At 58.2% G+C, this 27,878-nt stretch overlaps 2 protein-coding genes and 1 non-coding gene across 7 annotated transcripts in view; all 3 read right to left on the bottom strand.

Moving 5' to 3' along the window:
* Window positions 1-887, bottom strand: Phlda2 (pleckstrin homology like domain family A member 2). The gene is made up of 2 exons (XM_076844868.2): window positions 434-887; window positions 1-145 (listed from the first exon to the last, which is right to left on the bottom strand). The coding sequence occupies exon 1, from the start codon at window positions 839-841 to the stop codon at window positions 446-448; it is 396 nt and encodes a 131-aa protein (XP_076700983.2). The 5' UTR covers window positions 842-887; the 3' UTR covers window positions 1-145; window positions 434-445.
* Window positions 888-11,019: 10,132 nt separating this feature from the next.
* Window positions 11,020-27,878, bottom strand: part of Nap1l4 (nucleosome assembly protein 1 like 4) — a 32,795-nt gene continuing 15,936 nt past the window's right edge. For 3 of the 5 annotated variants that reach the window (XM_076847763.2, XM_076847764.2, XM_076847765.2), the window contains exons 7-15: window positions 27,628-27,753; window positions 24,893-24,964; window positions 22,356-22,495; window positions 21,032-21,177; window positions 19,952-19,974; window positions 19,436-19,573; window positions 17,260-17,289; window positions 16,859-16,915; window positions 11,020-11,956 (exon numbers count right to left, since the gene is read on the bottom strand). In XM_076847763.2, coding sequence (XP_076703878.1) covers window positions 11,918-11,956; window positions 16,859-16,915; window positions 17,260-17,289; window positions 19,436-19,573; window positions 19,952-19,974; window positions 21,032-21,177; window positions 22,356-22,495; window positions 24,893-24,964; window positions 27,628-27,753 — 771 coding nt within the window. In that variant the 3' untranslated portion in view covers window positions 11,020-11,917. Of the gene's footprint in view, window positions 11,957-15,243; window positions 15,282-16,858; window positions 16,916-17,259; window positions 17,290-19,435; window positions 19,574-19,951; window positions 19,975-21,031; window positions 21,178-22,355; window positions 22,496-24,892; window positions 24,965-27,627; window positions 27,754-27,878 lie in introns of all 5 variants that reach the window. The other 2 variants (XM_076847767.2, XM_076847766.2) reach the window with 2 other exon arrangements.
* Window positions 24,256-24,378, bottom strand: LOC143393274 (small nucleolar RNA SNORA54). Its single transcript, XR_013090571.1, has one exon. It is a non-coding gene; the product is annotated as a small nucleolar RNA SNORA54 (small nucleolar RNA).

The following is a 27,878-nucleotide window of genomic DNA, read 5'->3' as shown; positions in this document are numbered from 1 at the left end:
CTCCACCGGGCAGGAAAGCGGCGCCTTGTCCTCGCGTGGTCAGCGGGTGTACCGCCCGCCCGAGCTCCCGCCGTCCCGGGCAACCCTGGGGCTCCTGCCCAACACGGCCCTGCGGCCGGTTCGGTCAGACTGGTCCGGTGTGGCTCTGTGGGGAGAGGGCTGGGTCAGGCAGGCGTGCCAGAGCGAGTCGGGGCGCAGCTTGTGGGTCCCCGAGATCCTGACGCGAGTGGGGCAAGGGACGGTTCCTGCCGCGCCCCCGAGACGCTGGGGTTGTGCGGTGCCAAGTCCCTAAGGTAGCAAAACCTCCCTCCGGAATCGGAAGTTGGGGTTTTCCCCAGGGCGCGGGGCTCCGGCTGAGGGTCACGGCTCACACCCCAAGGGCTCCCCAGAGACCCCGGCCCGACGCCGTCCGGGACGCGCGGGCGACACTCACCGCGGCGCGGGCTCAGGGCGCACGGGCCGAGCCGGGCTCGGGCTGCGCGGCGGGCGCGGCGCGCTCCTGGCGGCTGCGGAAGTCCTCCAGGGCGCGGCGGTTCTGGAAGTCGATAAGCGCCAGAGTGATGGCCGCGTTCCAGCAGCTCTCGCCGGCGCAGCGGAAGTCGATCTCCTTGCGGTCGGTGGTGACGATGGTGAAGTAGACGTACTTGCCCGTGCGCTCCACGCAGTCCACCTTGAGGATGGAGTGGAAGCGCAGCTCCTTGGGGCGCGCGCCGGGCCCGGCGGGGAAGAGGCGCAGGCGGTCGGGGGTGAGCACGCCGCGCTTCTTCTTCCACAGCTGGAACAGGCTGTCGCTGCGCTTCTCCAGCTCGCCCTCGCGCAGCACCTCGCCGGGGGTCTTCATGTCGGGCGAGCGCTCGGGCGGTGGCGGCGCCGGCTGTGCGCTTCGCGGCCCGGCGCGGCGCTTATGTAGGCCCCGCCCCGCGTCACGCCCCCGCAGGCCACGCCCTGGGCCCACCCCGCCGGCCTTCCGGGGCTGGCCTCCGCGTGCCTGCCCCAGCCTCTCCTGCTCCTGACGTCCCAGCTGCCCGGCCCGGTAGGGTGACTCGCGGTCTCCACCCCACCCCGGGCGCCGGCCCTGCGGAGGAATGCGCTGCAGCCGGCCGTGCCCGCGGTGACTCACCGCGGGGAAGCGCCCGCGGGCCCCGGACTAGCCCGGGAAGGGGGACAGTAGGCCTGGGACCTGTTCGCCCAGGCGACCCGAGATCTGGCCCTGCCGTTCCAGAGCTCTGGGTCGCGGCGCCTCTCGAGGTCGCTTTCGGGGTCACCCCAGACGCTCTCCAAAAATGGCCCTGCCCCAGCAGGCCTTATTGAGCATCTTGGCACCCAGGGACGGCGCTTGGACTCCCCCGGAACCTGTTTTCCCTTCTGTCAAATGGGGACAGTGACCGTTATTAGCTCAGGCAGCACATGGGAAGGGTTCCGCAACCGGCAGGAGGAAGACAGCTACCCTCCTCCGGGGGCCCGTGTGTGTCCCCAGCTGGGAGAGGACTCTGGCAGGGATAATGCAGCCCAGACCGGCGAGAGGCCAGGGGGGTAGAGGGGGTGGCGGCCAGCAGGGATATGCCCACCGGACCAGCCTGACCGCCAGAGGCCACGGGGGCGGATGCCTCCTGGCCTCGCAGCCGGGCAGCCAGGCTGTCATTCATCGTCTTCCTTTAAAGGGCTTAATAGGAGCCGGAAGCCAAGGCCAGCTCCCGGTTCCCAGGGGTGGGGGTGGGGGTGGGGGTGCCAGGCTGTCCCAGGGCCCCCACCAGGGGCAGTCCTGGCAGGGGTGCTGCCCGGAAGTCCCACACTGAGGCTGGGAACGGCCTCCCCAGCTTCCTGCTCTGCCAGACTGGCAAAAGTGAAAGGCCGGCCCTGGGTTCAGGACACTACAAAGTTCAGAAGTGATAACAGAGCACACAACCAAGTTCCTGGACCCACCCTGCCCCACCCTGCGTGTCCCGGACCAGCCCCTTAACCTCCCAGAGCACAGTCCAGGATCGGGGCCTCAGGGTCACTTTGAGGAGTGAAAGGAGCTGGGCAGGCACAGAGGGCCAGGAGCATGGCCAGGTGGGGTGGGTGTGGGAGGGCCAGGTGGGTGGACCCAGAGTGGGGCGCCCAGGATTCTGGCCTGTGGAGAACATCAGCATAAGGACTCGTGGCCAGGCATCTGGTCCTGCCTGTGACCTGTGGGGTGAGCAGGCCAGAGGGGGTGGGTGACGAGAGATTCCCCTGCAGGACCCTCCATTAATAGGGAGTGAGCTCCCCATCCCTGCAGGCATCCCGGCTGACTGGTCAGCCGCAGGTGGGCGGGGGTAACACAGGATCATGCTAGGGGAGACCTCAGGAGGCTGTGGACTCTCCCTGGGCCCTCCCCCAGCAGCCTGGTCACTGTCCTGCTCTGTCCTGTGCAGGTCGTGGGCTGCGAGCAGACAGGCTGGGCAAGAGTCTCCTCTGGGAAGTGGGAGGTAGGGGAAGGGACGAGAGGCAGAGTCACTACAAGTCCACAGGTGCCCAGTGCCCTGCCTGGAACCCCCAGACCCAACAGACCCCCCCAGCTCACCTCCCCCTCCCAGAACCAGCCAGTGGAGCTCGGCCTCCCAGGCACCTGGCATTGATTGAGCACCTACAGGCCTGGCTGGTGCTGGGACCCCAGAGACGGGGGGGGGGGGGGGGGGGGGGGGGACCCACTTCACTGCAGGTACCAGCAGGGGCATGGCACACATGGGAATAGGTGGCAGGGGACCTCCAGCTTGGAGGACTCTGCTGGAAGTCCTGAGGAGACCCCAAGGCCAGGTGGTACCTGTGTGCTGAGCACTGTTCCCAGCCTACCCACTAGCCCAGGGCACACCTGAAGTGGGTGTTCTACCCTCTAGGTGAAAAAGCCTGGCTGGGGAGACGCTGGGGCCCCAGGAGGCGAGTGCGAGAAGCCGCCCTGCTTGCTGCGGAGGCCCCTGCTCCTCTCCCCCCAGCCCTGCACTCTCGGGGAAACTCACCCCCACTGGACAGGGACAGCGTGGGGCAGGGCGTGAGGCCTGGTGGGGGCCTCTCCGGGCTTCCCGCCAGCCCAGCCCAGGCCCCTCGGCTCTCTTCACAGCCCAGACCAGGTAGGGTGTGTCGCTCCCGATGGACTCGGGGCAGGCCCACCGTCAGCAGCCCCACCCAGAAGCCCGAGGACCCCCACTGCTGATGACCTGGGCTCCTGCCTGGCCAAAGCCCTCTGCTTAGGACCTTGGGAGCTGCTCCCAACCTCCACCTCGGTGACACCCTGGGAGCAGTTACCCCCTTACAAATGCTCAAACAGGAGCAGCAACATGCAACTGTCACACTGCCACCAGGCCCCGTCCCGTGCCCCAGATGGGCCACCTCAGGGCCCTCTCTGGAGCATGGGGACTGTGGACCCTGTTTCTTAGGCTCTTGGGGATAGGGATGCGGAGGAGGCAGAGCTCTGTGTAGGAACCCAGTGAGGACCGTGGGAGCCTCGCAGGCTGCTTGACAGGCCAGAGCCCAGAGGTCCTTCAGTAGTTGGAGACCAGGACCCACCAACTTCCTGCTGGCCACAGGGCCCTGGTGTGGATCTGGGCTCTCCCAGGAGCAGGTCTGCCAGGGCTCTTGGCCAGGCAGGTGCTGGAGAGGGAGATGTGTACTCAGGAGTGGCACTCAGAGAGGTGAAGCAACCCAGCCAGGATCACACAGCATTCCGAGGCCCGTTCTGCACCCCCTGCAGTCTCCTGCCCCTGTGGCTGAGACCTGGACAGGCCGTGCTGGCTCTGCCTCACTTGGTGGGGTCAGGCAGTGTCAGTCCCAGCCAAGTTTACTAATATTTATCTGAGAGCTGCATCCGGGATTCACAGAGCCTGGGCAGAGGGCCTCCACCATAGGCAGCAGCAGGTCAGACTGGGTCCCCAAACATCCGGCCTGGACAGTCACTGACCTGTCCAGCTCCCTGACCCCTTGGTGCTGGAGCCCAGCAGTGGGCGGAATGGGGACACCTCTTTGAAACTCCCGAGTGAGGTCACTTCCCGTGGTGACGAGACCAGCCCTCAGGCACTCGCCCAACCAGCAGGGCAATCTGGGGCCTGTGAGGAAGCTGTGTGTCATGGTGCCTGGCCGGGTGCCTGGGGCGGGATTCCACCTCTTCCTGTGGGTGGCTTGAGGAAAGTCTCCTGTTCCCCTGCTGCGAGGACCCCTGCTCTCCTCCTCCGCCTCCTCCTCCAGGAAGCCTCCTGGGATTGCCAGGGCACCCTGCATCTACTGCTCGGGCCGAGCTGCTCACACAGGAACCTGGGGGCTGGGGGTCGGAGTCATGTGACCCGAGCCAGGGACTGTGACTCAGGCCCTCCCTGGTCCTCTCTCCTCCCAGCCGCAGCCTGAGGAAAGTGAGAGGCCCAGGGCAGGAGGCGGGTAGGCCTGCCCCACCTGGTTTCAGTCACCGTGGCTTAGGCCCCGGAGGTGACTCCCATCTTGGGCTCCCTGAGCCCCCTGCCTGGAGCCTTGAAGCACAGGTGCCACCTCACCAGGTATTGAGGACCCAAAGACAAACAGTGCTGCTACCCAGTGAAACCGCTTTGGCAGGTGGGGGACGGGCCTCCACGGGAGTTTCCAATGACACCCTCCCCTCCTGGGCATAAGGGTGCCCTCTTCATGCCTCAGCACCCTGCAAGGAAATCACCGCCAAGAAGGACCCCAGGAGGCCCGGTCCACCAGCCTGGCCCTCTCTACCCACTGCTCACCAAAATGGCCCATCTGCCCCAGTGACCCCAGCCCCCTCTCCTGCCAGGATCCGAACTTGCTGAGGTGGGGGCTGGGTGCAATGCCAAGAGGGAGCAGCTGGGGTGTGGGAGGTGGGCCCTTGGGCCTCCCGCTGTGGGTCCATCTGCCCCCACCCCCCAACCTGTTTGGCTCTGAGTCCTGCTGGGGAGGGACATCTGAGGAGCGCTGGGACAGGCGGTGGGAGTGTCCTGAAGCTCCCTCCCAACAGGGGATCGTCCACCTTGTGTGCTCCAGACAGCAGCCCTGGCCGTCCAGGGGGGCCCAGCCGAGGGGCACTGCAGGGCAGGGCAGGGCTGGCACCTCTGCCCAGCTGGGGTGGAGTCACCTGACAGCTGGACAGGATGGTGTGGACCCTCCAGGGTTAGGGAAGAAGGGTCCTGTCTGACACCTGTGACGCCCACAGAACGGGGAGGAGCTGCCAGCTGAGGAGCAGGGGACCCTGGAGAGAACTGAATGGATGAACAAAGCAGGAAGGGACTGAGGTGGCCCCATCCTGGAGGGTGGCCAGTCCCCAGGGGCTCCTCAGGCACAGAGACCATGTCTGCTCACCGCCTGCCCTGCCCGGCTCCCGCTTTGGCAGGTGGGGGACAGGCCTCCACGGGAGTTTCCAGTGAGTTCTTCCCTACTGTAAAGAATGACCAGGGGCTGGGCTGGGGCTCAGAGGTAGGGCGCTCGCCCAGCAGGGGCAGAGCCCTGGTTCCATCCCTGGCACCCCACAAAAAACACATAATAAAGTCAAGGTATTGTGTGCAACTACAACCAAAAAATAAATACTAAAAAAGAATTACCAAAATAAGTTACCAGTTGTAGACACAAAAGGTAAGGAAAAAGGCTAAAACCTCTTTTGTCCCCACCAAGGACGACGTGGCCTTTGATCCTTTTAAAAAATATCCACAGGCCTGGTTTTTGCAGTGGCTGTCAGCACACCTACCTGGGGCTGAGGCGGGAGGATCACAGGCCAAGGCACCCCGGGCAACTCGGTGAGACCCTGTCTAAAGTAAAAATAAGTGCACCTGCGTCTCCTTGTACATTTAAACAGGACTGCCGCGTGGTCACAGAACTGAAAGCGGGGACGGAGAGGGCGGAGGATAGACAGGGAGGTTTCCACCTGGAAGGGCGCGCTGACACACTGCAGCCGGGCAGGCGGCCACCATGCTGATAAGCCAGTCTCAAAGGGCAGACACGGTGCCATCTGTTCCACGTGGCCTGAGAGGATAGAGCCAGCGAGGCAGAATGACCCGGGAGCCGGTGTGGGCGAGGAGGAAGCTGCGGAGGCGGAGGCGTGACACCGCACACCTAGCGAGCGTGCCCGGCGCTGGCTGCTAGCGGTGGTCAGGAGGCAAGCCGGCTGTGCGGTGCCCACCCAGCAGCGTCATGGGGTCGGCCTAACCACTGAGTTCCACGCTCAGCCCTTTCTATTTTTTTGTTCTAGGACAGGACCTCACTAGGTCTCTGAGGCTGGCCTGGAGCTTGCCATCGTCCTGCTTAGCCTCCAGGGTCGCTGGGACAGCATATGCCACCACACCCAGCTTCCTTGGGGCTTTCTGTGCCCATGTCTCCAGATATGCATGGCCTGTTCCCTGACAGTCATTTCTCCTTTCCTATCAGCCCATCATGAGCTGAATGGTGGCCCCCAAATCACATGTTCGTGTCCCAATCCCCAGAATATGTTAGTGTGACCTTTAGGAAGGAGATGTGAGTGATTACCGGGTTGGCCCTAAATGCCATCCCAAGTGTCCTCTAAGAGAAGCGTGAGGAGGAGAGTGCCCACCCGTGAAAGGCCACGTGAAGACAGAGGCAGAGCCATATGGAGTGGCCTGGAGCCCAGTGGCCTTTAGAGTGCAGCCCCGGCACACCCTGACCTCCCACCTGCCTGGTTGGGGTCCTTCTTCAGCAGCCCAGGGTGGGGCTGGAGCCAGGCTCAGGTCGGGATGATGTGTGGGTACCAGAGGCTGCAGCTGGTGAGGCAGAAAGGCCCCCACGGCAGAGGAGATCCGAGGAGCCTGAACAGACAGGATCTGGGGGCCCCTCGAGACCAGGAAGTAACACCTTCCTCAGGCCGAGAGCAGAGGCAGTCGGTAGCACCCCCTCCCAAAGCTGAGGGTGGGCAAGGAGGGTGCCCGTAAGGCTGATGGGCACCAGCTCCCTCCTGGCTGGCTGGCCCAGGCTCCTCTGCCTCCCCTACTTTGTCCCCTTTCCAGGCCGGCTACATTTGCAGACCGACAGCACCCAGCTCTGGTTTCCAAGCCTTAACACTGTGTGCGTGTGTTGGGGGGGGCGGCGGGGGCAGGGGAGAAACACTGGCTGCATCTCCCAGTTTCATCAAACTGCATGAAGTTCTTGTCCTTCTCCCCCTTCCTGCCCACTTCTTATGTGGTGGGCAGGGGAATCTGGCCAGCTGGGACCCGGGCAGCATCCCTGGGCTAGGCTGCCTTCACTAGCTGACCTTCCCCGGCCAGGTCTGGACAAGGACAGAAACACCTCCAGGTCCAGGCAGACAGCCAGAGGCCGGGTTCCCTGGATCAGCTGGCCCCTGAGTGGACATGGCATTGTGGGGGACAGAGTTGCCCAACAGCTCAGACATCTAAATCACGGACTGTGAGGGCGGAGGCGGACTCTGACCCAGGAGGCCAGGGAGGAGCAGGCTTGGGCACATTCCTGTGTCCCTGGGGAGGAGCCGGCAGGGGTGCATTCCCCTGCAGCCCCTACTGCCTCTCTTGGGAATACAATGATCCCTGGCCCAGCCATGACTCAGGTTACCTTGCCCCTCAAGTTCCCCTAGACACCTGGGGACCAGGACCTGAGCATCTCTTCTGCATCCCACCCCTCCTCTACAGTGGGGGCTCTCAGAGGGCCTCTCACTGACCCCAGCCCTTGTCTCCAGCTGTGTCCAGGCCTAGCCCCTCTCTAGCCTTTTGCTGAATGTACTGAGGGTCCCCTTTGTCCCCAGCTCTGCCTCTGAGGGGACCCCAAGAGCAGGGCCTGGAGTGCAACTCACAGCTCCCCTCCCCTACCTCCCTGCAGAGCAGGGAACAGGGCAGGGGTAGCCCTGAAGCCTCCTCTGACCCCCTGCACAGTGCTCTCCCGGGTGGCCAAGGCCAAGGGCCTGCCTTCTGCCAGACTGGGAGGGCAGCTGGGGCAGCCCTGACCCTACCAGGGGTCTCCCCACTTCTTGGAGGCAGACGCTGGGGTCTGGGGAGTACCAGACTCCTAGGAGCCCAGGAATGCTTGCCCTGGGCACCTGTTGGGGTTGTCATGGAAAGTTACATCCGGCCACCGCCCTCCCAGAGTGCTGAGTCAGCATGGACCAGGTGGTGACGGGCCATAGTGGTGACAGCCTGGGTCTGCAGGCGGGGCTCTGCTTGGGCACACAGAGGTGGCTTGGTCTCAGTAGGTGGCTGAGGAGGCTGAAAGGGCTCCAGGTTCTGCAGCCTGTGCACCCTGGGACAGTGACTTCAGGCCAAGCCTCTGAGTCTGACTCTTCCAAAAGTGCCAAGGGAAAGGCGCTCAGCAGGTCCACCATGGCTCCTGGGGCCTGCCTCGAGGTGCCCCAGGCAGGGAGGGAGGTGTCTGCCCTCCAGAGGTGCTGGCAGCTGGAAGGGCCTGCAGAGGGCAGAGTCCATTCTGTGGGCAGCGGGTGGCCCTGCGGGCAGGGAGCCAAGGACGCCCATAACGGGGATGTGTCCTCTGGCAATGTGAGGCCCCAATGAGGGGTCCCCACCTTCTCTAGAGCTCCCTCCAGGTGTTGGGGCTAGAGGCAGAAGGCAGACATGGCCATGTCTCCCACCGCCTGTCCCAGCGCTCCCCTGAACCCCTCCCCTCCCCAGCAGGACTCAGAGCCAAACAGGTTAGGGGGTGGGGGCAGATGGACCCACTGTGGGAGGCCCAGGGCCCACCACCCACACCCCAGCTGCTCCCTCTTGGCATTACACCCAACTCCCACCTCAGAGCAACTCCAGATCCAGGCAGGAGAGGGGGCTGGGGTCACTGGGGCCAGATCTGGTGAGCAATGGGTAGCAGAGGGCCAGGCTGGTGGACTTGGTCTCCTGGGATCCTTTGGGCATGGGATGCCAGGAGCTGCATGGGAGGTCAGGGGTCAGGCCTCTGCGGGGACCCCTGTCCAAGGTAAACAGGTGGCAGCCCATACAGCAGACAGGCCACAAGGCAGGGTGACTTCATAGACACACCTTCACTGAGCCTCTTCTGAGTTCTCTGCTGACCGGGGGCACCCACGTCCCCCCTGCTCAGTGCTCCCCAGCCCTGCCCAGCTGCCAGGCCGTTCCCATGGACTTCCTGCCCCGAGCTGACCAGTGGCTGTGTGGAAGCTCTAGTGCGGTGCTCAGCTGGGGTCTGAAGTGCCTCACTGGTTGCACCTGTGACACAGGAGATCCAGACCTGGGGCACACAGCTCCCCAGGGGGTGGCTGCTAGGGGCAAGCATGTGGGGATAGACCGGAGCAGTTCCCAGTGTGCTGGGAAGGAAGGCCCTTGGAAAGAGCACTGTGTCAGCCAGGGCTGGGGACGTCCTCAAGAGAAGTTGGGCAGGCAGGCTCTGCGGAACCCCAGCAGAGCCTGGGGCCACCCTGGGGTTGGCCAGGACAGACAGGCCGAGGTGGAGGTCCTGAGCAGTGGGGTGTACCCCAGGACCGGGGAGGAGGTACTGGCCTCCCAGGTACCTCTGGATCCAGCACCTGGCGGGTGGGCTTGTGGTGACAACTATGCTACATGCACCCAGGTCTTGGAGCACACCTAGGTTGGTGCTACCTGGGGCCTTTCTGTGACCCTCGGGAGCAGGCAGAATGTATACAGCTGGGTGGGAACCGGGTCTCAAGTTTAGACCACATGGCGTCGTGGGGTCTCCAGCAGGGGCCTCCCACGCGAGGGAACTGCTCTTGGAAACACTGGGGCACCGTGATCCCAGGCCCCTGATCCTGTGGTGGCCAGCCAGCCAGCCACAATGCAGGAACCCAGCTTGCACAGCACACCCAGGTGGGCTGGGGGCCCTGCAGGGGATGCCAGGAGCTGCAGGGGAGGTCAGGGGTCAGCGTTTATTAGGGAAAATAAACGCACACACCTCTAGGCCATCACATAGGGCTTCTTGACTGGTAGCCACAGGCAAGCAGTTCACAGCAGGGACAGCAGCAAGGGCCACCCCAGAAGGAGTTCCCTCACTGCCTGCCCTCTCCCGAGTTCCCTCCCGCTCCCATCCTCCTGGTGCACTTCAGAGGGCTCTACAGCAGCACCCGGGACACCAGGATATCATGGAACCCAGCTGGCCTGCTGCTAGGGCATGCCACGCAGGAGGCCCCAGTCTGCTTCAATCTGCCTGACCCCTACCAGGTGGCCCGTCCTCACGTGCAGACCCTGGACACGCGGCTCCACCAGTGCCCAACACCATGCTACTTACCACCAGCCCGAGGCCCGAGGCAGCCTCTCTCCAACTCCCCCTGCCCCCACCGTGAGGCTGAGTGTCCCCTGAGAGTTGAGTGTGGCCAGTGGATGACAATGTCCAGAAGCTGGAGGGGCCAGGCTTGCAGAGTAGCCCTCAGCACAGCTGTGACCAGGCCAGCCAGGCCATTGGGGCTTCCTCCCTAGCGCTGTAACCATTCCTATGAAAGTCACCGAGGCGCAGCGACTTCTCTTCTTAAAATGACTTGTGAGTCATACTCACAAGCAGGCTCTGGAGACCCGACCACTCTGGGCCACCAGGGAGTATGGGCAACACCCTGAGGACCTTCCCAAGGGCACTCCAGCCATACAGCAGAAGGGTCAGCGTGTAGGTCTGCCTTCTGGGATACTGCCCCTGTCCCACAGGCGGCCAGGTAAGGCCAAGCTGCCTCGCGCACTTCACAGGAGGGGGATGAGAAAGGGGTGCAGTGGGCACCCTGGCTCTCCCATGCCAGGGCATGCTGAAGGCAAGCCAGGGGCCAGCTGCAGGAGGCAGCAACCAGCTACCGTGGCCTCATCTGGGTTGGGGTCAGGATTCCCACCTGCTGGGCTGAAAGTTTCCCCTCTCATTAGGGAGACATCTGAAGAGACCTAGAGAAAGCACCCAACACGGGATTCAAGGGGAGGCTCCTGGACCCACAAGGCACACCTCGTGGTAAAGCCTTTCCCACAGCAGCAAAAGGCCTGCCAGGGCCCCAGAACTGCACACAGCGAGATGGGCCTTGGGGGCACGTGCAGGAGACGACAGGCCTGCTGGCCCACCACACAGGTGGGTCGCCGCAGGAGCACCAAAGGAAGACTCCACACAGCGTCCGCCTCGTGTTTCACAACTTTAATAGAATATTCTAACTATTCTGTACAAATTGAAAACACCGTATTCAGGTACAAATGTGTTATCAGGTAAGGCTGCGCACTCTACACGCCTGGTCACGGCTGTCCCCAGCTGCCAGAGACCAGCACCACCACATACTTGGAAACCTCACACCAGCTGCTGACTGGTCAACCAGACCCAGGGCTTTAAGACAGGATGAGTGGTGGGGTGAGAGGTGGGGTTACTCAGAAAACAACGTGACCTCCACTGTTGCCCACTCCCCTCCAGAGGGGACCAGGACCCTGGCCCTCTGGCTGCCGCCCGTCCCAACAGCAGCACCAGGTAGGTCTGTGTGTCACAGGACCAGCTCCTGCCCTCAGCAGAGCAGCAGGAAGCAGTGCTCCCAGCAGCACATCCTCTGGCCAAGCCACCAGCGGGTCTTACTATGGTAAGGATAAGTAACAGTGTGAGTTCAAAGTCCTCCAAGCATCAATGAATAAATAAATATGAGGATGGGCCCCTAACTCCTGCCTCAGAGGTGTGCACAACCCACCCGACCCCTAGAGACTACAATGCAAGAGAACACTCTAAGAACTGGGACGGCCGGCGCCAGGGCTGTGGCGGCTCTGAGCAGGCTTGTGGCGGCAACGGGGTGGGCTCCTCAGATCAGGGGGCCTGGGAGGCAGGCAGGCCCTCCGCCTGGCTCCACCCATGGGGTCTACAGCCCCCGGGGTCCTGGAGTGTGCTGTCGCCACCGTACAAGTTAAGCAAAACAAGGAGGGAAAGGAAAAGTCAAGGTCATGCACTTGAAAGCGCGTTAGATGTCGTGAGCACTGTCCACCTGCTGCAGCAGGACCAGGCCCGTCCTGACAGCGGCCATGGGCGCCACCCTCGCCGCGGTCTCTCATTGCTGCTTGCACTCCGCTGGCTGGCTGGGCTCTTTCTGCAAGGAGAGGAGAGAGGACTTGGAGAGGCCAAAGCCACGTGGCTCGCTCACCAAGCGCCTCCAACCCACACGCGACCAAGACCCGGGAGCTCCCCACCTGACAAGAGGGCTGCTGCACAGGGACCTCGGGATGCCGGGACACTCGGGACTAAACCCAGGGGCAATCTACCACTGAGCTGCACCCCGGCCCTCTGGGTTTCTGAGATAGGACCCAAGTATCCCAGGCTGGCGTGGGACTTCCACCCTCCTGCCTCAGCCTCCCAGTTGCTGATGTGACAGGTGTGGCCATGGAGCCCAGCTACTTTGTCTTGGAGACATGGTGTTCTGACTCCCGCTGGATCAGATTAGAGAGTCTCCCAAGGCCACAAGTTAATTATCTGCACAGGGCTCCATGTAAGACAGGGGGCCTGCAACAGTCCTCATGGCTGAGGTGCAGTCCTGGCCATGAACCTCAGCGGGAAAGCGTGCTGCGTAGAGGGGCTGCTTTTCTCACTAGCTGGGAATAGCGTCCAAGCAATTCACGCCCCAGCAGCAGCCTAGGGTGTACCCACAGGTGATGAGGGGCTCATCACATGTGGCTGAGCTCGCCCACGTCCAGTCTCAGCAGTGGGACATTCTGCCCTCCTGTACAGTCACCAGGAAACGCATCCCCGCCTGAGGGGCAGGTTGACTCACTCCCAGTCACACACCTCCCAAGCCCACCCAGAACCCCAGGAACACAGCGTAGAGGTGAGTACAGCCTAAGAAATGATGATGATCTCACAATAACTACTTCTGAGCTGGGATATTTATCAATCTGTAATTGATAAATATCAAACAATTCCTGGCAGCCAAGATTTTAAAAAATTTATTGACTATAACTTGATAAGCTTCAATGTCTAGGAAAGGCCTGTGCCATGTGGTTCAAAGGAATGTGTGGTGAGGGCTGGTGGTCATGCCTGTAATCCCAGTAACCCCAGCCACTTGAGCTAGGTAAGAGGATGGTAAGGTGAAAGGCCAGTGTGTGCAATGTATGGAGACTCTGTTTCAAAGCAGAAAATAAAAAGGGTTGGGATACAGCTCAGTGTTAAAGTGCCCCCTGGCTCAATCTCCAGTACCACCCAAACCAAACCCAATTGATTAAAAAACATCGAAGGTAAGCCTATCCACTGAAGCTTGGGTTACAGTTCATGCTTTGAGAAGTCACTTAAAGGACAGAAAGTACATATTACAGATGCATAAAAGCATCAAGGAAAAACCTCAGTCCCTGATCTAAATTGCAACCCACCCTCCAATTCTCTGCCTGGCACAATGACAAGCTGCTCTAGGAGGCAGATCACCCTCACCTGCCCAGCAGGCTGCCCAAGGAACCCAAGCCCAGCCTCACACCTAGGCCAAAAAGACGTAACTGAGTGCTGTCAGTCTGTCCAGGCTGAACCCAGCGGTGACCCAACACAGAAGACTGTGAGGAAGTGGGGGTGCCCTGTGTAGGTGCAGCCAGAGCAGGACATCCGTGTGGTGTGTGCTGTCACATTGGGACTGGGCTAGGAAACAGAAACCAGGCTCTGGGGTGCAGGCGGGGGTACAGCTCCTGCCCAGCATGCAGAAGGTTCTGGGTTCTACCCCAGGCACTGCAAATAAAAGAAAGCCATTCAAGAGGTTCTGCAGGGAGAACTAGGTCTCTGAGCGGATGGAGTCTCCACATACCTATGTACGCGTGAATTAAACCCAGTGTCACATAACACAGAGTACTGTGTCATTTAGCCTACGGTACACCAGAGAATCCATGTTAATTTTCAACCAGAATGTGCATCTACTGGTCTTAAATAAAATCAAGACTGAGGCGGGAGGATTCCAAGGTTGAGGTCAGCCTGGGTAATTTAGCAAAACCCTATCTTAAAATAAAAAGGCTAGGGATGTGGCTCAGGGCTACAGTGTACATGCTTGGTGTGCGAGAGGACCTGGGTTCCATTTACTCAAAACAAAGAAAACACAAAAACCCCACTGACTTGGTTGCAGATGACAGTTTTGAGGGAGGACAAAGAGTGGGCCTCGCTGGTGCTGGGCCCCCAGGTCTGAGGAGCTGCCTCCCCTCTGGGCATGAGGACAGTTGCGACCCAACCCTGCTGGGCTACGGAGCAATGCAGCACCCAGCTCCTGCAGGTGGGCAGGAAGAACTCTGGGAATGGGTTTCATTAATGGACATTCTCCAAGTGTACATCACACACAGGCAGAGACTAAGGTGCACCTCAACAGTGTCCTGCACGTCAATTTATTTTTTTTTGTATTTTGGTACTGGGGATCAAACCTGGGGCCTTGCGCATACTGGGCCATAGACCAAGTGCTCAACACCTGGGCCACACCCAGCACCCGCATGTCACTACCTCTGATCAGAGCTTGCTCACTCAATGCCAACACGACTGCTCAGAAGGAAGCCAATGTTCTCAAAGGCAGTCACCTGACCAGATCCTGCCCACCATGGGACTCCTGCAGCTGGGCTTCTGGGATACCCGTCAGGCCAGGCCACTAACACAGCCAGCTACACCAGCTGCACCAAGGACAGGGGCCACAGCCAAGTGGCCACAGGCCCCTGGGGAGAACACGCTCAACACTGATGGATGACATGCACTTGGCCTGGCTCAGGTTAGCTGCTGGGGTCAAAGTGCTATGGCAAGACTTCATAGGGCACCAGGTCCAGGGCTCCCCTGGTAAACCAAAGTCTGCCTATGCCAATGGGCAGGGGCTCTGCTGTGACTTCTTGCTCCCGCCTTTCCTCTTCCTTGGGGGAGGGTCTGGTGCATGGCAAGGATCTCTGCCAACCCCACTGCCACCACCCCGGTGGCCAAGGGAGCTGCCAGGTTGAACATGGGTGGAGGCAGCTCCCAATGGCTCACTTCCACCTATGACTGGTTCTGTTCTACTGCCAGCATTTGACCCGTCTCCACAGCGGTATGGCTGAGGACAGCAAGTGTGTCAGGGTCATTCTGATTCTGAAAAATGCTGACCCCTGGGGCTGCCTGTTGTGGTCCCTCCTGAATAGCAGCACCACCATCACTAGCAGTGCCTCTAGGCCTCAGGGCTACTCCTTCACCAGCAGTGCCACCCAGGGCTCAGGAAGATGCCAGATCTAGCCTGTTGGTTTTCCAAGACCAGCCACGGGCCCTGCACAAAGCACTCCCCCTGGGAAGCCCGTGTACCCTGCAGCACACCACATCTGCCAGGAGGGCGACTTTCTGTGTCCCCCATCACACGGCAAAGTACAGATCAGCAGTTTGGAAGTTAGGTACGAATGGATTCCACCTTACCTAGGAACGTATGAATGATTAACAGACAAAAATTACACCTAAATGGGGAAAAAAATTGAAAGGAACCGTCAGCATGAAAGAAAACGAAATGCACAAAATTATACAGGAAGAGACAGCCACGATTCTCCTAACACAGAAGGGCCGCGGAGTGCTGGACGTGGGCAACTCAACGCAGCAGAGCTGTCCCTCCAGCAGGCCAGTGCAGTGCCCGGTTCCAGAGCCTGGTCACCCCCACACCAGCCACACCCCCCATCCTGGCCTTGCAGACACCCTGGACAGGTGCACGTGAGGGGACAGAGACAGGGCACTCAGGAATGTGGTGGAGAGCCCATCAGCCATCAGTGCCCCAGCTACGCCCCAACCCGGGCAGCGAAACCAGGCTGCAGGGGTCAGCATGGGACTCGCTCCATGCTGACCACCTGGAGCCACCTGGTAGATGCTCCTTCAGAAACGACCATGGGAAGAGACAGAAGGGAGGACATGACACGGGAGAAGAAACGAAGGAACAGAGCCTGCAGAACAGTGACACAAGTACCACACAGGCCACGGAACCGAGGACAGGGACTGGCAGGTGTCTCTAGTCCTGCCCTCCACCCACATCAGACCATGTGCTCACCCGGCCAATCACACACCTGCCTCAGGCCCGCCACACGCCCACAGGGCAGCTACACGTCCTGGCTCCCACAAGTGGACTGCGGCTGGGAGCCCATCACCCATGGCCAAGCACACTGTAGCGCAGAGCCTGTGGCCCACAGGGCAACCTTTACGGGAGGGGGGTCCCCCAAGCTCGCCAAGTGGTATTTGTGAAGCCTGTTTCTGAGAAGCCCTTCTCCACCCTCCTGAGGGATCCACTGTGCACACGTGCTCCTCTCAATGTCGGCCCCGCACCCTCAGCTTCGAGTGCACACTCCACCCAGGCGAACAGCACAGACAGGGAAGGTCAGCTGGTCGGAGACAGGCCACGGAAACACCAGGTGCCGGCACAGCCCACAGCCCACCCTGTGCTCAGAGATGCCCGCAGCTCAGCCCTGCACCAGTGCAGCTCTGGATGGTGGTGTGTGCCTGAGGCCCCAGGAGGACCAGGTCCAGGCAAACCAGGGGCTGCTCTCTCGCCTTCCTTTTAAATTTCCTCAGTGAACTCTGTCGTTTATTAATGCTACCTGAGACACATCTAGACACCTGCACTGTCTTCTCAATACCCCCAGCCCAAGGACAGCTAGGTGATGTCCTCGCGTCCACTGTTCTGCCTCTGAGCCACAGCAGCCCTCAGAGCCTCCTCCTCACATCTCTCCCCACCACACCCAAGCGGGCCAAGTGGTTAGTTTAATCATCCCTAAGAGGTGAGATCTGGAGTTAAAGGTGCGCAGCTGATGGAGTCTGCAGGTGAGATGCGGCTGTGGGAAGGCCTGAGGCTCTCTCCTGAACACCTGTACTAAACCTGTCACCAAGGGTCCAGATAGCTCCTCATCCAAATGTTTTCCTGACACATTTTATGTGTTCTCAGTAGAAAATCACACACACAACTACATGCACCGCCACTGCCCCAAAGTGGGGGGCATCAGTCCAAGTCCAGCAGTGCACCACCGCTCGGGTCAGCAGCCTCAGGATGACTGACCTTGGGGGTAACTTCGGCATCATCCTCGTCTTCTCCCTCCTCGTCACCTTCCAATTCCTGTGTGAAAAGTAGTGAGTCAGCCAGGAGAGTCAACTGCAGGCTGGACTTCCCGGAGTCTACTATGCAGAAGCAACCCTCTGTTTCAGAAGGAGGGTGTGGATGCCACTGCCCACCAGGGCTGCTCTCCTCCCCTGGAGGCAAGCCGTTTGGCGTCTCCCCCTCAGATAACCCAGCAAGGCACATGCTTCTTTACAGGGAGGTGACACCCATTCAGGAACTTCTCTAAGGCACATCTTCACAAGCCAACTGCTGGTCAAAGGTACCCCATGGGGAGAGGGCACCATGTGGCCTGTGACTCACACCGTGAGGGAAGGATGACATTTCCTGCCTGGGTTCCTTACCTCCTCCTCTCCTTCCTCGCCTTCTTCAAACTGGAGGGGGAGAAAATGAAAAAGCCTTTTCAGGTGTGGAAAACCACTGTCATGCTGCCCTAGACGCCAGCCCCCACCAAGCGCCCCCACCAGTCTGGCCTGGAGAGCAGACGCCCAGCTGCTGTGCGGTGCTGGCCCCCCAGCGACTTGGAGGCAGGTGTGCGGCTGCTTGGGTTCTGGGACGCGCACCGCCTGCTTGGAGGGGGCCAGGTACTCATGAGCTCTGCATTTTCCTAGGATGTGGGAAACCTAAATTCACTCAAAGACCAGAGGTAAGGATGGGGAGGGCTGCCCACGGAGCTGCCAGCAAGGGCCTGCTGGACCCAGGGCCCACTGTGGTCTTCATGCTGAAGCAGGGCTGCCAGGAACAGGTGTCTGCAGCGTGATGAGTTAAATGACTGCTAGCATAATTTTATCACATGCAGGCACTTTGGTATCATTTCATACCTCACGCAAGGGGCAAAGTGGCCTTTATCCAAAAGCAGTGCAATAAGCCCTGGTGTTTCACCCTACAGTCAACTAGAGGAGGACCTCCGCTTACAGCCAGCTGTCCTGGTCGACGCGGCCTCCACCCAACGCACGGCTGGTCAGACTCAGATTCAAGCTCCACACAAGACAGAGGCAAAGGTGAATGCAACCCTGTGGCTGCGGACTGCAGAGCCACGGCACCTGGCATGTGCCAGACTTCCCGGGCACAGACATCCCTCGGGCACTGCACAGCAACCGAGGAAACTGGCTACAGAGACGTGTTTCTTCCTCTTTCCTGAGTGGCAGTGGGGTGACTTGCACCTTACACTTTAGAAAGTCACACATGAAGAACTTCATGCACCAAGTCCCCAAGATCCAAGCACCAGCCTCTCAGGCTCAGGGAACCTACTTAGTGGAACCTACTTAGTGTGGGCCTGAGGACTATCCAACCAAGCATACCACTGCCCTTCCTCCCGCACTGAACATCCACAAGGCACTTCTTACACCAGCACCTGCTAAAACCCAAATGCCTGGCACAAGGGGCATCACTGCCATCAGCTCCTTTTACAGAGGAGGACACCAAGGTACAGGCATACCACGACTAAGGGGAGGAAAAGGACTCATCTAAGGAGCTGGGCAGGAGGAGCTGGTCCTCCTAAGCTCAGCAGAAGCAAACATTGCCCACAGGACCTTTCAAATCCATGGGTTCACGATTAAGAGCCGAAGACCTGACTTGTAGTGAGCTTTCCGAAGTCCACTAGCCCTTGCCCTTACACTAACTAAACACTACTGCCTTGGTCACAAGAGTCATTTTCAAGGCGTCAAAACAATGGCCCCTGTGGTCAGTCCAGCCACACTGGATAGAGCAGGCAAAACATTTCCATGTTAAAGGAAAACGCTACTGGAAAGTGCTAGTCAAGACCTCCAAGTGACCACCAGGAGCTAAGACCTACATTTCTGCAGCTGTTTGGGCCTTAGGAACCCAACACTGAGCTGACTGTCCATGTGTCCTCACACTGACCACCTTCATCCTTGGCTGGGTAGCTGTATTTTACAAGTCAAACATGAGTCTAAGACCGCCCTCCCAACACACAAGACTGGCCCGTCCTCCTGCCACTGCCAGAGGACCCTCAGTACACAGGGAGGTGGGAAGTGGGCCAGGCCCCTGGATCCTCACTGAGCTCCTGCCCCTATAGGAAGCCTCAGCAAACCTCAGGAGGGAGGGAGCCTGAGCTCTGCAGGCAGACAGCAGAGGCTTCACAGCCAATCACATCCAGCAACTGAGACCACTAGGAGCAACCCGGGCCTCGGCCACCACTGATGGCTTCTAGCAAAGCGCAGGGCCTGCCTGTGGGAGCAGAGGTCTCTGACTGTCCTGCCCCAGCTAGAGTGAGTCCACTGTCAATGACTGCTCAGGGAGGCCAGACCTCCCTGAGGCGGCCTTCCACAGGGCACGGTGGGGAGAGTCAGCAGCAGACTAACCAGGTGATGGGGGTCAACAGCCTCAGAAACCTGCTTTCCTTGCAGCTCCTTCTAGGAGCCCCCTTCTCCTGTTTCCCAGACACAGGAAACCAGTGGGGCCCATGCTGCTGTCCAGGTGCCATGCAAATCTGAGGCTCACAGGCCTTCCCTGCATGCAGATGCCCAGAGCCTAGGTACCCAAGACAGCCCACCCCACCTGTCCCCAGCCACACACATTGTCGTCATCCTCGATGGCCTCCCCAGTGAAGTAAAGCACAGCCCGAGGCACAATCCGCTCACGGAAGAAGTGTCCAATCTCAAAATCTGAGGCTAACGTGAACTCAGAATCTTCATCCTGAGAGGGAAAAGCCAACATGTTAGCTCATTTCAGTGGGATAAACACTCCATCCCCCTCCCTTCTGGTTTACTGGACTTCAAACACCAAATTTCTGCACTTGTGGGTGATGGCTACCACACCCAAAAGCCACTCAAAATGAGCTTAGGCATTTCCAAAGTGGGCCTATGGCTCTTTTCCTGCCCACAGGTTTCAGAGTAGAGGGTATCAGCGCCCCAGGGGGAATGGGCTGGATGGAAGGATAATGTCTATTCCTGAAGCCAAGGTGGAGAGCCACAGACAGGTGCGAGAACTTCACATGAACCCCAGGGCCTACGGGAGCGGGAAAGAGCAGGCAGTCCCCCAGGAAATAAAGACTTCTGACAACACACATCTTACCAGTGATTCTCCATCACCCGAGGCTAGAAAAAGAAAAGGCAAAACAAGTCTGAGTTACACTGACAACCAAGTCTTAAACCCAGAGGAGAAAGCTCGATCGACCGGCACAGAACAGACAGTTGGCAGCTGAGGGAGCCTTGGCCATCTCACCCACTTCTGACGCTGCCCCAGGCCCGTCTGCTCTGCCCAGTCATGGGCTGCTGCCCAAACTTCTGCAGAAAAGGCCAAGGTTCAGAAAAGCAGGGCAGAGTCTAAAGGGTCACTAGGAGGAAAGCCTATGAGGGTTCAGACAGGCCGCTTGGTGCATGTATGCCACAAAGGGATTTAACTCGTGCCCTGCAGAACTCTATGTGCAGCTAGGTACAACGGCCATGCTGCTGTCCCAGCAACTTGGGAGGCCACATCAGGAGGACGGTGAGTTCCAAGGTTAGCCTAGGCAACTTACTGAAACCCTGTCTCAAAGTAAAAAAAGAATGGGAGATATAGCTCAGTGGTCAAGTACCCAGGGTAGAATCCCTAGCTCAGTAGTCAAGTGCTGGAGATGGAATCTCTAGTACCAAGGAAAAAAAAAAAAAAAAAAAAAAAAAAAAAACCCACAAAAAAGCAAAGTTGGTGCTGATGCAGAACCAACCCTCGCACCATGTGCATGACATGCTATGTGCCAATGAGGAGCCAGCGCCAGCTTGTGTCCGATGTGGAGGCAGGAGGGAAGAGTGTGCTAAGGAAAGGGGCCTGATGATGAGAGGTCAGGGGGGTCCTACAGAGCGACCTCTGGCTCCCCAGGGGTGCCCAGGAAGCAGCAGAGGAACAGCATTGGAGCAGGTGCCCCTTTGCTTCCCTGAAGTGCAGCTACAGGTTCCTGGCTGGGACTAGCTAGGCAGATGTAAGAAAAAGCCTGTTCTTCCCCTGCGGATGACACTCCTACTCCACCGCCCCAGACCCTGCCTGGAATGCTCGCCTGGGCACCAGCGCAACTCGGGGTGCGGCCGCCATTCCCTGCTGAGACAGCTGGGAATACTCCGCATCACACAGCCACACAACACCATGTGCAGGACAGAGCCAGCAGCCCTGCTGACAGACCTTTCAGAGGATTGAAGAAGTTGAAAAATGACTCGTTGGGGACTTGCTTAGTGATGGTCCTGACAGTGCCCCGCCCCTTGTGTTTCTGCTTCTTCTTGATGGTCTTGACAGTGACGTTTCTTCCTTTCTTCCAGTCAATGGTGCACCTGCAGGGGAGATGGCCATTGAGTGGTGCCACTCAGGAGAGCCAACATGGGCTCCAGGGCTGGAATCCTGCCTGCTGCTTCGACTTCAGAAAGCAGGAGGGCACCCATCCCCCAGGCGGCCCACACGGAGCGTGAAAGTGTGTTTTCTGTGTCGAGGCCTCTTCAGGTCTGCACGACAGCAGGACCCTGCCTGCCATCTGCTACCGGAGCCCAGAGCACATGTGGAGTCACGCTCACACACCTGCACTCAAAGTCCCAAGTCAACCAACAGGGGACCACTGTGACAGCTGACAACCAGTGAGGAACGCAGGGCTGGGATGTGCCCACCTTTGCCTCTCTGTCACCTTGGACACATGGCCCTAGTAGCAGCTGAGTGTCATCTATGCAAGAGCACACCTGGGAAGGCCAGGCCCTTCCACATGAGGGCCTTGCCCTGTGACCATCTTTCCTCATCACTTCAAGCCTAGCGGTACTTTAATAAGGAGTCCCAAACTACTTACACAGAGAGATTTTCAACAATAAATATTTGCTTCTAATGCATAAGCATCTTAATTCAAAATAGAACAATTTCCTACGTCAGATTCTGTCCCTTGTGGTCTACAGAGATGAAAGTCACCCAAGCAAACAGCAGATACGCTGCCAGTTTCAAAGGAAACCACTAGAGCAATACTGATCCGCACTGACTTATTCATGCAACAAAACACTCACATGCAGTTTTTTTGTTTTGTTTTTTGGTGGTTCTGAAGAATGAACCACCCACCACGCCTACCTTAACTGAATCATACATTTCTAAATTGCAGCTGCTAGGGAGGCTGATGCAGGAGGACTGCAAGGTTGGGGCCTCGGTAACCTAGTGAGACTCTTTTTCAAAATAAGATACAGAAAAGGCTGGGGTGTAGCTCAGTGGTAGAGCGCCCTGGGGTCGACCCCTGTACCTGCCCTTCCCAAACAAGTTTAAGTGTTGGTGTCTAGGAAACCCGACCCTCTGCGTTCAGATGGCACAAAACCCTGAGACCCGTTTCCCACCGCACCCCGCTCTGCATCTGCGCGCACTCGCAACCCTGTGCGTTTAAGCAAGTACAAGACTTTGCACATCATTCCTACTATCTTTTTGCCATAACATTCCAAAACTACCTTCTGCTTTTGTTTCAAGGAAAGTCAGGAACGCCTCTTCTTACCCATCACAGTCCACTATTTCAGGACCTTCAAAGGAGAAGGGGTCGGCCTTGTCGGGCTCTGACTTCATCTTGTACGTTTTCGTCAGGACTGGGTTGGTGAAGTAGTCATTGGGCTCAAAGTGGAACTCTAACACAAAAGACTGAAGCAGAAACTCAGAGTCAGCACCACGTAAAGTCTACCCACCGGCAACAGGGCTCTGGTCTGTGGGCTGGCAGAGAAAGCGGGCAGCAACCATGCTGCTCTGCTGACAGAAGACAGCACCAAGATGTAGGAGGACAGAGCAGGCCCTCCACTCGGGAAGCCCTGGCAGACCTGGAGGAAACGGGCACCCTGAACAGCAAGTAGAGGTGTGCACAGAGACAGGTGTGGGTGAGGCCAAGCCAGCCAGAGGAAAAGCTCACCCACAAGCCACACAGCTGAAAAACAGAGATGCCCTTCTCTGGGGGTAAACGTACAAAAAACACCGCAGGGCAGACGGACTTTCCGGGACACTCGGCTTACTCCTAGGATGTGCACAAGCTCAGGAGGGACACATGGGGCAGGATTCAGATGTTAAGTAAAAAGCCCATTATTCCCTGACCCTAATCCAAGATTTCCAGGAATTCCGTCTTGCTTGAGGCAACCATGGCTGGACACAGCGACATGTGACACCAAAGCAATCAGAACAGAGCCTGGTCCTGGCAAAGCTGCTGGACCTAAGTACTTCCGCTCACTGGGACGTGATGGCAAAGCAGTCAGTGGGAGAGAAGACGGGAAGCCGTGGCAGGCACCGCAGCACCTGAGGAAACACACCCTCCTGACCAGAAGAGCTCAAAATAAACCCCACAGTGAGGGTGGGCAATGCAAAGTGGGCTGGGGGGCTGTCCAGCACATACCACGCACGCCCTGGGTGCCACTCCCAGCACTGTAAGAGAGAGCAGCTAGCAAGCGTCAAGCAGTGGTCAGGGAGGCTGCTTCAGATGCCAGCACACTGCTGCTTCTGGTCCCAGCCACCAGCACTTCTGCACAGGTGGGACCGTGTTCCCTCCCCTCCTCACTTCCTTTTGTCACTTTTCCATATCACGTTTCTTCCTATTTTCTAATTTTTCTGACCCCGCTGCCCTTGCTTAATCAAGAGAGAAGAGACCTAAGGTCGGACTGCCCTGCTGACCTGCCACAACCTGGCATGCCACCCACCCCAACCCGCCAGCCTCACCCCAACAAAAGATCGTAACTAAAATCAGACCACTTCCCCCAGAAGGGAGAGAGGAAGCTGGTGGCCACTCTTCCACCTCCTCACACCAAGGAGCTGCAACAGTGAGTCGTGGCCGACTGGGAAGGGCTGGCACACCTGGGGAAGGTCACACAGAGCCGATGGCCAGAGCCACACAAGCTCCCCAGCCAGGAGTGACCTGCGCCTCTGCAGAGGTGGCCCCCTTGGAGTCAGGCGGTTTTGCCTTCTTGGATCTGCACAGGACTTCTAAAGGAAAGGTGGTGGGGAAACGCAGAGCTGGCGACAGCTGCTGAGAAGGGGACACTCTGCTTTCTACGTTCTCCCTAAGAAGCACACCTGGCTTTTATAACAAGGGAGACAAGAGGGAAAGAGGAGGTGACGAGCCTACACCAAGGCTCTAGTTTAAGAGTCAAGTGAGGTGGAAGATAAGAAGATGCTGAGAAAGGAAGAGGGACCCCGGCAATCACCAAGCAAGCGTCCAGTGAGAAAAAGGGGCTGCCCCAGAGGGAGAATGTCAACTTCATCTGGAAGATCTATGGGCAAGAGAGAAGAGCAAGAAACAGAACCTCAGAATTGCAGGCGCCCTGGACACCAGACTGGGAGAAGTCACAGAAGGCCAAGCAGGCCACAGAGCCAGTCCCAGGTCCCAGGCTCCGAAGATCCCTAATCCACAGCCCCTCCTAAAACACTGTCTCCAAGACCTGAAACTGAAAGCCACTGGTCAGTCAGTCATGTGTTGCTGGAGATGCTGTGGCACTGGAATGGAACCCGCCAGCCACAGCCAGGCTGAAGGGTTACGAACAGTGCAACCTGGAGGGCCAGGGGACGGCCGGGGGCAGGCCCACCCCCACTGACACTCCTGTGGGACGGTCATTCTAGAAAGATGTCTTGTGACACCAGAGTAGGAAAGCATTCTTCAGTCGCATCTGCCGTTACATTTGAGCCTGAACCCTGACAGGCCCCTCCTCCTCAGTACCTGGGACCTCCGCGCAGGTGCTCCTGTTGGTGCACACACCTCCCATCCTTTCCCTTTTGAGATGAGGCCTCCTTATGTTGCGCAGGCTGGTCTTGAACCTGTGTGCTCTAGGGGTCCTTCTACCACAAGTTTCTGAGGAGCTGTGTGTCACAATGCCCAGGGCAGGACGTGGCCCATGCCATGCTGCCACTCACCCAACTCCAGTGCTCAGTGAGGCACAGAGGCTATGAAGCCTGACCCTGGGAAACATGCCCCTCTCAGGGCTGTCTGGCAACAGGCGACAGGGTCTGGACCTCCAGTTCCCAACTTCAGGCCCCACAGCCAACCGAAATGCGGCTGGTACTCACCATAGGCTGGCCAGGGTCGGAAAACTTCACTTTAATATCCTGCAGGTGTTTCAAGATTGGTTCATCATATTCCTAAGGAAAAACAGGGAAAAAAACTCCAATTGGCTTTTAAACCAAGGTGTGCAGGGTAGGGCAGTGGGCACGCCCGAGGGTGGCTGGCCACCTGGATCCTGCCCCAGGACCCACCTCCAGGAGCTGGCCCCACCTGTTTCCCAACAGTGATGGCAACAACATATGCCAAGAACCATGTGCCATCTATCTCTGGCTGGCAAAACAGTGACCATCAATGCTGGCTGTAAGACTACCTCTGGTACCTGTCTGCTCTCCTGTGCCACCTGCCACCACACACAGAGGAATAGTGCCACCAACCCACACTGGTGGCCACTTTCCCATCTGTGGCAGTAAAGATCCCAAATCCACAGCACAAAGTGTGCCCACTGTCCAACTTGCAAGAACTTAGAACTCATGTAACTGTGCACTTTTTACAAGTGACCGTCATCTCACCTCAGAGCTCGCCTAACCCATCATTTTGAGTCCATGAGAAAAAGCAAACTACGGCCGTGACCAACTGCAATGCTCACGCGCATGTCAAGGGGTGTGCGCCACCAGAGCCACTTTACCCTGAAGCCCGTGGGCCCAGAGCCTGCAGGTTCCACTGACATTTAGTAAGTCAATCTGGTAACTGCCGACTTCCCAACTTTAAGTTCTGGTGATAGCACAGAAAAGATGCCGGCAAAAGCCAGCCACAGTAATAAGAGACCTAGCAGGTCTCTAAACCCACTCTGCTCACGCGATTCGGAAAGGAAGCCCATTCCTCAGGGCCAGAGCAGACAGCACTGCTGCTGTGCAACTGCCATGTGAACAGCCCCAGCTCCACCACAGCACAAGCACTACTGTCCTCAACCCCAACATTCAGCTGTGCTCTCCCCCTCAGCCACAGGTACCCGTGAGCAGGGAACCCTGAGAGGCCCGGGGCCTAGCCCATCTGCAGCACTCGATCCTGGAAATACCCCAGCATAGAATTAAAAAACACCAGGCAGCCCCACCCAGAGACTTCATGTGAATCAAGAGGAACAGGACAAGTGACCTCCCTCTCCACACAGGAAGTAAGAACTGCCTCCATCCCTGCGCAGAAGACACCTGCAGCTTCAGCGTAATTGCCCTCAGGTCCCTAACACCACCTGACGCTGCCACACACAGAGGATGGCGGCCAGATCCCCCACTACCTGTCAGAGCCTCACCTCGCTGTGCCTGGTCACCTACCCTAACCAGACCCACAACCCGCCTTTCCTCTTTCTGCTCCCCTGATGTGGTGCTCTTCCCTTTGGTAATGGGGGTCACATCCGGGGGTGCTTTACCACCCAGCCACATCCCAGCCCTTTTTAGTTTATTTCGAGACAGGGTTGCACACAATCACTCAGTCTGAGTGGAACTCGTGATCGTCCTGCCTCAGCCTCCCGAGGGGGGACTGCGCTACCCCTGCTGTCAGTTTTGTTAAGTTGCTGGTGGATCTTTGGTTTTATTTTCTTATTTGCATGTGGTGCTAAGAATTGAACCCAGGGCCTCACATGTGCTATAAGCAAGTGCTCTACCACCGAGCCCCAGCCCCAGCCTGTCAATGAGGTTTTTATAATCCTTAGAATACATTAGCTTCTTATACCACCAGGGCTGGGGTGTGGCTCAGTGGCAAAACTCGAGGCCCTGAGTTCCATCCCCAGGACCACAAAACAACCAGAACAAATTAAAAGCATCAAGAAAGTCACCTCACTGATTTGGGGGCAGCATGAGAGGCACTAATGACGCTAAGTAGTTTCAAATTTGCCAGGTGAGTCGAACATAGGTAAAAATATAGCTGGTAGAGATAGCATCTTTCCAAACCCTGTCCCGTAGAGCAGGCTTTACAAAGTATGGTCCAGTTTTTGTTAATCTCATCTTTTCATACCAAAAGGAAGCTTGGATCAGGAAAACCAAGGCTCTTCTACTTCAGATGCCTCCCAGGCCTGGAGTGAGAAAGCAGCTGCTCTTCCCACCCTTTCCCAGGTGTGGCGTGAGTGAAGGCAAGCCAGGCAGTAAAGACTGCAACAAGGGACCCTCAAAAGTCACCACACAGTATCACACAACTCCAGGCAGGGCACAGCCAGGGCACAAGGTGGCTGTGCCCTGGGAGAAGCACCAGCCCTGTGGGTCGAGCTGTGCCATCCTGGATGTCCGTGTGCAGTTTCTGTGACCATGCAGCAGGTCAGTCAATGAGGCTAGGGCAGAACTCTGTGACTCACTTCCAGGAAAGTCACACACCACTTCTCTGGTTACAGAAAGGTGGGTGAGTGGGACACAGAAAGGCTGGCTACTCCTTTTTGTTAAAAAGAGACTTTTCAATGGCAATGGTCAAAACATACCAGCAGCTTGTTTTGCACGTATGCAGCGAGGGGCACAAGGCCCTTCCAACAGCACCCCGAGGAGGAGACGCGCAGACACTCAAAGCCCTCCTCCAGCTGGCTGACTTGACCACTAGGGTCCTGTCCTCAGCTGCTGCTGCTCACAGCCCATGAGCAGCCCCCACCTGTGAACAAGCTCTGAAGGCGATGCGTGGCCCCAGGAGGGGGAGCAACCCACACAGGGTGAGACTCCGCCTGCACTGCCAGCCTTGCCCCCAGAGCTTCGAGGCAGGGATGGGGCTGCTGCCCAAAGCCTGCCCAGGGAAAGCACCTCCCAGTCACCAGGCAGCAGCGGCTCACCTGCACCAGCTCACTGAGCATGTCCACGTTTCTGAAGATGGTGAACCAGAACTCTGGGATTCCTCTGGGATTTGGCTCTTCTGCTGCTGGTTTCTCGGCTATAACTACTTTGTTTTTCATGTCTCCCTAAATCATAAAGATGCAAAACAGAATAGTTGTCACAAAAACAAAGTAGCAATTGGCCTGAAGGCTTAGTGGAGCGAAATTTTAGTACTGCACAAACTTCTACTTGAAACTTCTTCCTTCCGACT

This window comes from Callospermophilus lateralis, chromosome 2, assembly GCF_048772815.1.
Source record: "Callospermophilus lateralis isolate mCalLat2 chromosome 2, mCalLat2.hap1, whole genome shotgun sequence".
NCBI lineage: Eukaryota > Metazoa > Chordata > Mammalia > Rodentia > Sciuridae > Callospermophilus > Callospermophilus lateralis.
The sequence above is the reverse complement of the archived record's forward strand: the minus strand, read 5'-3'. Positions and strand labels throughout refer to the sequence as shown.

What these genes read in the sequence shown, in the direction of transcription:
- Phlda2 (XM_076844868.2), bottom strand. Translation starts at nt 841, where the DNA reads ATGAAGACCCCCGGCGAGGTGCTGCGCGAGGGCGAGCTGGAGAAGCGC.